At 37.7% G+C, this 8,875-nt stretch overlaps 1 protein-coding gene across 1 annotated transcript; it reads right to left on the bottom strand.

Moving 5' to 3' along the window:
* Nucleotides 1-454: 454 nt before the first annotated feature.
* On the bottom strand, nucleotides 455-6,954 carry LOC106631983 (epididymis-specific alpha-mannosidase-like; the record flags this gene model as incomplete). The annotated part of the gene is made up of 3 exons (XM_031062851.1): nucleotides 6,786-6,954; nucleotides 2,956-3,061; nucleotides 455-627 (listed from the first exon to the last, which is right to left on the bottom strand). Coding segments are annotated over exons 1-3 (420 nt in total), but the record flags the coding sequence as incomplete, so codon positions are not given.
* Between the last annotated feature and the right edge of the window lie 1,921 nt (nucleotides 6,955-8,875).

Here is an 8,875-nt window from a genome sequence, read left to right as displayed (position 1 = left end):
CTGCCACTTTAACTGACCTAGTATCATAAATTTTACAGGCACAAATAAATGTTCCAAGCCTGACAACACAGTGCCCAAAGGTTACAAAAAAACCTGCTCATGTAAAACCCAACAGATACGAGATTCTCTCAGGGAAAGCTGGAACTCCCAGATGTCTCTACTTCAAACACTCCTAATTCAGTGTCCTTTTAGACTTGCCCATTTGCCCACATTTTGTGTCTTCTTCAGGCTAGACTCCATTTTATCACTGACCAGAAGCCATGAAGACATTAATTGACCATATAACACAGATTTAATATGTTTCACCATTACCACACGCAATCAGCATCTCCCATTTAAACAAGAAATACCTACATTTTCTTGCCCAGATGACAGAGATTCTTATCTTAATGTCATGGTTTAGATTACTGTAAGTAGAGGCCAGCAATGGTTTCATTCCTAAGGGGATTTTTACCTTGTTTTTCTGCATGTCAGCCTTCAAATCATAGTCAATACGAGAAATAAGATGAGCATTGAAACCAGCCAGAGCAAAAAGAGTTGGTGTTGTAGCTGAAGCTCCAAAAGGATCAACATGCCAAGAAAACTGAGGCCTGAAGCCAAAAGTTTCATACAAAAACCCATGACCTTCTGCAAAGCAAAATTTGTTAAGGTTAGAAACACTTCTAGAAGTTAATTTCGTAAGTTTAATAAGCATATTGTGATACAGGTAAGCACTTGAAGTATCCTTCAAGTGCTTCTTGCTGCTGTTTCTCAAAGGATTCAAAGTTTTGGGAATATAATCATTCACACCATTTTCATACTGAAAATGTTTACATCATTATGCCAAGTATACTTATTAACATTATAAAAGATTACAACAAAAAGGAATTATGATTAGAGAGGTCTCAGAAAAAGTACATAGCTACAGTTTAGGTTAAGGCTAATAGCCAGGTTGGAATCTGCATGAAAACAACAACCTGGGGCTTAGTTTAAGTTTGCTTAAAAACCATAAAACCCATTCTCAGAAAATTTTACTCTCATATTAATGACAAAGGGACAGGAAAGCAAACCATCCACTAAAAAAACTAGCATTAATATGATTATCAGTCATATGAAAAGAAAAAAAGCCAAAGGTTAATAGTGAACTTGATGTTTGATGTTATTTACAACTAATGTTACTAATTGAGTTACTAATGTTACTAATATAGAAATAAGTTTTGAAGAAAGAAACCCTTGAACTAGGAAAGCCCAGACAATAGCATGAACTCAGAAAAATCATTTGAATCAAAGCAAAACCACCAGGAAAGCAGTAGATTTTATTTGGAACTCAGGTATATTGCACTTGGATACTCATGATTAAAAAAAAAAAAGAAAAAAATAAAAAAGAAACAAGAAATTGCAGATCATTATTTCATAGTTACAGAATTATGCTCAGAACTATCTGAAAATACAATCATATCTTCCCTGGAATAACTCTATTTCAAATTTTAATATCACATTTGAATAAGTGAGGCTGCAAGGCCTCTTTCCACTTCATCTTTCCCATGGTTAATATCTTCCATAGCTAAAATATTCACAATGTGTTTCAGTATTCTGATAGAGACATATTTGAAACAGGGTTTTCTAGGCTTCTCCAAAGGACTGGAATTCTGGACAGACAATAGAAGACATGAAATCTAGACCACAAATGTCTGCACTGGCTTTGTCCTCTCAACTTGAACTCCACATAATCAATTTTCTTTGTATGTACTCAAACTGAATAGAGGGTTCAGGACAAACAAATGAGAATTTTAAAATACATTAATACTTTTGTTCCTGGTTAATAGATTACCAAACTTGAAATTTCTTTTTCTAAAATAAAGATTATATTTACACAGAATGAAATGTTAAATTAGAAAGAATGTCTTTTTCAGCTAACTACAACGTACAGAAAAGCTGTGTTTGTGTTTAACAAAAGGACTCTTCAATCATTTTAGTATTTTATTTAAGAAGTCCTAGGTTCAGTGCTCTACTCTAAGCCCATAAAGCAACTTTTAAACACAGGAGTGAGATGAGAGAAAAAAAAAGTTCACATCTCCTCCTCCTCCTCTTGGCCAGAGTGTACTGAGATACAGACAAGGAACAAGGCCAGTGGTGCTGTGCAGTCAGATGCAGAAAATAACAGAAGTGTTTTCTGTCCCTTTGGTGTCCCATGTAGAAATACCACAGCCCTGGCACAGTTTCCATCAGCCATGGCAGCTGGTGCTGACACATCCCTCCTGGCATAAAGCAGACATCTCTAGCACAGAGGTGGCATCAGTTATCCTGATTCTGTTTGCACTGACCAATGCAAGCAAACCCATGTACTAAAACACTCTTTAAACATCAGATGGCCAGGTGTAACATACAAATGTTAGATGCAAAAGTTAGAAGATTAAAATGGCAAATAGTGCATCTCTTGGAAATATGCACCCCTTTCTAACAGAAAATTATGATGATTACAAATGAGGGTTTCTTCACCAAGGAAGAATTTCAACTAATTTTAGTTGACCTCAGTGACATTCCCTGTGCCCCATTCTGCAGAAGACCTTGCCTAAGCAATACAACCTCCCTGTGCTCTGAATTTCCACCATGTATTTTCTTGAGGAGTGTTTCATACCCTCAATTTCATCATAACTATCTTCCCAGAACTTTGCTCTCAAACACACAGATACACACACAAAAGGCCTCTGCTTCAAACAAGTTTCTACCTGACAAACCAGCTTTTGGTAACCTTTGTGCCTGCTGCAGAACTGTCATGTCAAAACTAATGGGTTTTTGTTTAAGCAACAATTTTTATACGAATAACACTTCCGCTAGTAAAAAATAAGAAATGCTTTAATTAGTTCTTAAGAAGTCAGAAATTAATAGCGATTTTGGAGAGGAAAAAATGAAAACCAAACAAAGCCTCCAAGGTCATAACAATGAAAAATAGAAGTTAAATGCAAATCTGCATACCCGTCAACTGTAAAATCTGATCATCAATTAGTGTCACAGCTTCATCATGCATCACTTGCCCTCCAATGACAAATTCCAGTCGTCCCTCCTGAAGCAACTGATGGACCTGTGATGTTGAAATTAAGACACAGAACATAAGCATCATTTCAGTCCTATCCAAAAAGGCTGCAAATTCATTTGCTAGCACATTACCTAGACACAACATTCATCAAGAAGGCATCTAGGAGAAAAAGTGAGATAAAAGTGAGATCCAGGGCTGTCTGTACTGAGGCCATCTAAAGGAGAATAACAGAGGAAAAAAAAGGATTTCCATGTGCTGTACAGTGCACTGATTTATCCAGGTAACAGGAACAAAGGATGCCAGGTAGACATTGACTTTTTGGTGTTTTCAGTAGTGCTGTTACTATGCCTTTTTATACTGCCTGAACATCAGACACTGCACTGGCAGCAGCCTGTAATCCTGCCTGCCTCAAGGCACCTAGAGATGGAGGATTAAACCAGAAGATGCTTCTCCCAAAATCTTCCTCCTGCTGCATCCAGCTTGGCTTAGGGAAGGCACTTGGTGGCTGGATGAGGGAGCAATATGCAATTCCTTGCAAGCAGCAATGGAGCCCCAGGCAAGCAGTAATACTCAGGGCTTTAACTGGAAACTAGATCTCTGGGATCCAGGAGAGAGACAGACAGTGTCATCACACCATGGCCACAAACATCTCACTCCCTGTGCATCTGTCTTGCCTTTGGGGCACAGACAAGTTGCTCAACTTGTGACTGACAGAATGCTTTATTAAGAAATAGTTATTCCACCGGTTTGCCTGCCTGAATAACCCACTGATAACCTCAATTTCTGGTATTTTTCCTAGTTTCTTGGTGGGGGAGGGGGGAGCTTAATTTCAGCTCCTAGAAACAACAGATACGCTGACAAGTACAGCCTTCAGCAAATGCTGGATGAAGAGGGGGGTGGTGTTTGGAGGGAGGAAGGAATAGTCTATATTCCTTTCTAAAAACATCAGGAGTCTTCTGGTTTTATTTTAGTTACTTTAGAAATTCAGAGATATCTCAAACTTCCCATAAGTAAAGTTTATGCAAATACGTATTTTAATCCTCAACATTTTTTTTTAATCTGTCATGTAGGATGCCATTTTTAGAGCTATTATGTTTATTTTCCCAGGAACCTTCAGTGTCTACTCAGATAGGATGCCAGATTGTCAATTTTGATTATAATCATTTCTCTCCTTCACAATGTTGTGAAAACGCTTCAGGGCTCAGCATTCCTAAATTAGTTCCAGCCGACTGTGGTGACTGATTAGCATGCTGGGAGACCAGATAACTGATATCTGGTGTCAGCACAGAACTGGCCCTGACCTACATGAAAAGAATCTGTAATTATTATTCCCCATTTGGATGGATGTCCAAAATATACCTCTGATCCAAACTTGGGGCCACAGAAATGTTTTTTTAATGTAAGTTTTGTGGAACCACTGAGAGGCTGGAAAAACAAGAAAAATAATTCAAGTAATTTAAGTAATACCAATCTTGCATTTCCCCAAAAAAGAAAATAAAACAGTATCTGTACAAGACAAGCACTTTTTCTGATCAGAAGGGAGCAAAAGGAAGGAGGAATGGAGGAAACAGATGCAGTAGTACTATAAGCAGCAGCACGCTATGCTGTTAGAACATATCTGTGATCCTTGGGACCATACTACCATCAACTCATGCCTACAAAGCAGACAGAAGTGGCTACACATCTTTTTTTCCCCCCTAGTTAAAGCACCCAGACACCAACCCACAGTAAGGAGATAGGAATGGTTCACACAAGAAAATTCAGTGTAAATAACGTGCTAAGAATTACAAGGTTCCCATCTGGCTGAATACTGCTGCAGTACATTTCACTCTTACATATTCTCTTGTCTGAATTGAAAAACCAACTTCTGTACCCAGGTGTGGAAGAGGTTTTACAGCATTTTCTGAGTCAGAGAGAAGTTTGATAAGAGTATCCATGTTTACCCCCGAAAGAATTTTCTACCAAGGTCATTGACATAGAAACCAAGAAAGAAACAAGGATAAATAAGAGAAAACTGCAATTGTCTGTTCCAATAAGCACTTTGTTTGTCTCTTCTGACCAATGGGTAAACTTATGAGTTTTGTAAGAATGTATAAAAAGCATGCATGCTATAATAAAAACAGGTTTGAAGCCTTCTGAAAATGGAGTGTGTTGCTTTGTACTGTGACCATCTCAACTACGACACCCAGGCTGTACCTTTCACTAGTCTTTAATGCTATAGTTCCAATACAAAGCTCCAAAACAACACTAGAATTAAATCCTAGATGCTTCAAAACAAACTAGAATCAAGCAAACTGCTAAATGACAAAAAATAAAAAAAGGAAAATTAAAGCCAGAGTGCCTATACCACAGAAAATCATTAATGCGAGAGTTCAAGTGGAAAAAGCAGGGCAGTAACCAGAGCGACCTAATTTCAGGGACCAATATTTGCAACTTGGTAATGTTAAAAACATATAATTTATCTGCAAATTAGAGTTTCAAGGTTAGACATGCAGGTTTAAGAGGAATTAGTTTTAAACATTTTAATTTTGAGAGAAGAAACTATAAAGTAACTGGAGAACTGACTATACAGTGTGAAAAAGCAACAATTACAAGTAATTATGCTAAGAAACTAAAGTCTGAATCATAGGTACTAAATTTTGCACTACCAAGGTCAAATGTGGTACACATTATTCTTCTGGATTCCACATAATAGCAGGAATAGATATTAGAAACATGGGCCTTGACTTTACATTTGGCTTACAGCAGCAGAACATACTTGAAATAACACCAACATACCTTTGAAAGTTGGAGGACTTTCCTGTCCTACAAAGCAGTTCCTATGCTGTTTTCTTCCCCACTTACAGTACAGCTTTCTAATTAAACAAAACTACAAGAAAATTGTCCTACAACAGGCGAATATGGGCAGAGTTTACAAACACTGTAAACCACCTAAACCCAGCAAAATCTCTTCTGCAAGATATCAGCTGTGCACAGGCTGTTATTTGAATACAGAACATAACAGAAGATTTAGAATGGTGAAGAACTATGTGAAGAAAACCAGACAAGAGGTGTGGGTTTTGCACAATGCTTCAAACATTCAGAACTTTAAACAAACTGAAATGTAAAGAACTGTTGATAGGATCCTGGTAACAAAACAGACTGTGGAGTTCTAAGTGCCCATGGGAAGTTGCACCTGTACACCCTTTGGTTTTAGGATCCAAAATAAACAACCAGCTGCTAGCCTATCAGTCCAGTCTTTGATTCAGCATGTTTGTTTCATGTCAGAGGAAAGAAGAAGTGACAAATAGAACTCCACAATGATGTTACTAGAAAAAAATCACTGCCATTAAATGTACAGTCACTGCTTTGCTGTACTATCTGTGCTTACAAAGGGCAGGTTTTTGAGCAGTACTTAACTGGAAAGAACAAAAAGTTCCGTCTTGTGAGCAGTGAGAGGTGTCAGATGTTTTAATGGATATTGGTGCAGCCTGTTTCAGGTTCACCCACATCTCGAAGTAGCATGGCCCCAGATAAGTAAGTTGCCATGAAACAAGAAATGTGAAGTGTAAAAAATCTTCAGTGCAAAGGTTACCACCTCCTACTGCTCTAATCTATAGCTGGGGTTTAACCTCTTGCAACTGCCTTTAAATTCCTTTAAGTACTAGATTCAGAGGCAGCTTACATCAGACCTGGGTAAAAAGCAAATGGTGAAGTACTGTGCCCCTATTTATCCCCTGAAAAGTGTGAATTCTTTTTTAGCAGGAAGCATGGTTCCAGTGTAATTTACCTGCTGCTTCTGTGTATCTGTGGCTACCATATCCCACCAGAGTCGAAAGAATTCCTGCTCCACTGCAATAAATTTGCGCTGTTTTCCTTTCATCAGCTCTTCTATAACGGTAGTGTACACATTTGCTGCATAAGCGTGCATGCTTTCCTGAAAGGAAAAAAAAGTAAATAAGCTCTGTTTTACCTAAATTAAAATGGCTGTTTTAAACACTCATTGGGCTTGAAAAGAGAGATACTAAAAACCTCACATTTGCTGCATGCCTCCCTTGTGGCCTCGGAAAGATCAAGTGCTGTTTACATACAGCCTTTGGCCCTTCTGCTTCAGAAACATCCTCCTGACTGGGGACCTGACTAGATCAAGGTGTAGCTTCTCCCAAGACCAGCACCAATATCAGCTTTCTTTTAGACACACTAGGAATGGCTTACCCCATTCCTCATTGCTCACCTTAAATCACTGATAGTATTTTGCACCACCATAAAGATCCCACATGCACACTTCATTCTCCCATTCCAGCTCTTCTTTTGATGGCCTGAATTACCAGAATTGCTTCTTCAGAGTGAGTGTGACACTGTGCTGTGCATTACCAGTACAATGCAGTGATGCATCTACTGTAAATTATACTATTATGAAATATAACTCTATTTTGCTTGATGTTTTAGGATAGAGTAAAACCAAGCTGGTAAAAGAATCTTAGAATGAGTTCAACTGTTGACACAGAAAGTGTGAGATTTTATGCATCTACCCTATCTTGCTCCTAAAAACATCTCTATTCCAGAATGAGGCCTATGAACCTTTATTGCAATGCAAATTTGACAGCTGTACCCATCAAATAACCTACCACAGTGTTATATCCTATGATATGGTATCAAATTAACAACACCATGTTAATTTTGAAGTTGTGCACACAAGGAGATACTTTTTGTACACTTACCTCGACCAGAACAACTTTTGTTGACCAGATCATCTTCCACCTTTTACTTAATTTTAAAGGGATAGAGAATGTCTAAAGACAACAGCCAACATCCTAGGATTTCCTGAGATGTCTGTCTTTCCTTGTAACAAAGTTATCTGCATGTTATTGGACAATTATTTTACACTAACCATAACACTTACCTACTTAAACTACTGGTACTTAAGAAGATGCACCACAAAATGTACATCTAAAGTGGTTGACACATAGATCTTTCCCCACTGAAAAACTAATGGACATGATATGTAAAACATGAATGCAGTTTCAATGTAGGTAAATTTCCAAAATGAAAATTACCATTTGAAACAAGGAGATGAGGTAATCCAAATCAGAAATTGACTTTTCCTAGCCCCTTGCTTTCCACAAAAGCAACACACTTTTGTAAAATTCTCATGCCACTAGAAAAAGGAAAACATTTGACTGTAGGAGGAATGGCTTAAAATACTGTTTGGTTTATCTAAATAATTTCTTCCTCAATTATTTTCCCATTGCTTCATAAGAGTTTTTTGAAATCAAGATTATTAGATACTTAAAACAATGTGAAATTTTAACTAAGGATTTGAAGTTTCAGTTTTGTGTTCTCTTACGCAATTTCTGAGTATGACTTTGAAGTATTAAAGGAGAAATTCACTAATCTTTCCTAAAAAGGGAAGACAAAATAACATGCACAGCAGAGACAGTGGGTGAGCCACTAGCTCTTTTTTATTAGTTAGGCCTAATGCCACTTCAGTGAGTGAAGTACCCACAGCATCTTTCACACATAAATGAAAATAATTCATAGTAATGAAGAAGAATTCAGTATTAGGATTTCGACTCAGAAAGGTAAAAGGTATGAGGCCCCACCTTATGTATTTTGCTCTGCATTTCATATATTTAGCAAAAATTAGTTCAGAGGCGCTAGGCTCCAAGCCCACCCAGCCATTTGGACCTGGGCTCCTGCTCTGTTCTCTGAAGAAATGACAGAAGGCTTTCCTGGGGTTTTGGCTTTGTAACAAGATTAACGTAAAGACCATGAAAATCTGCCACATAATCAAAGCCCCATCAAACAGAATTAAGACTTTCCTTAAAAAAGAAAAAAAAAAAAAACAAACCAAAAAACCCATCAGGAGCATCCTGCTGA

This window comes from Geospiza fortis, unplaced genomic scaffold (assembly GCF_000277835.1).
Source record: "Geospiza fortis unplaced genomic scaffold, GeoFor_1.0 scaffold666, whole genome shotgun sequence".
NCBI classification, from domain to species: domain Eukaryota; kingdom Metazoa; phylum Chordata; class Aves; order Passeriformes; family Thraupidae; genus Geospiza; species Geospiza fortis.
This window is presented reverse-complemented; position numbering and strand designations above follow the sequence as displayed.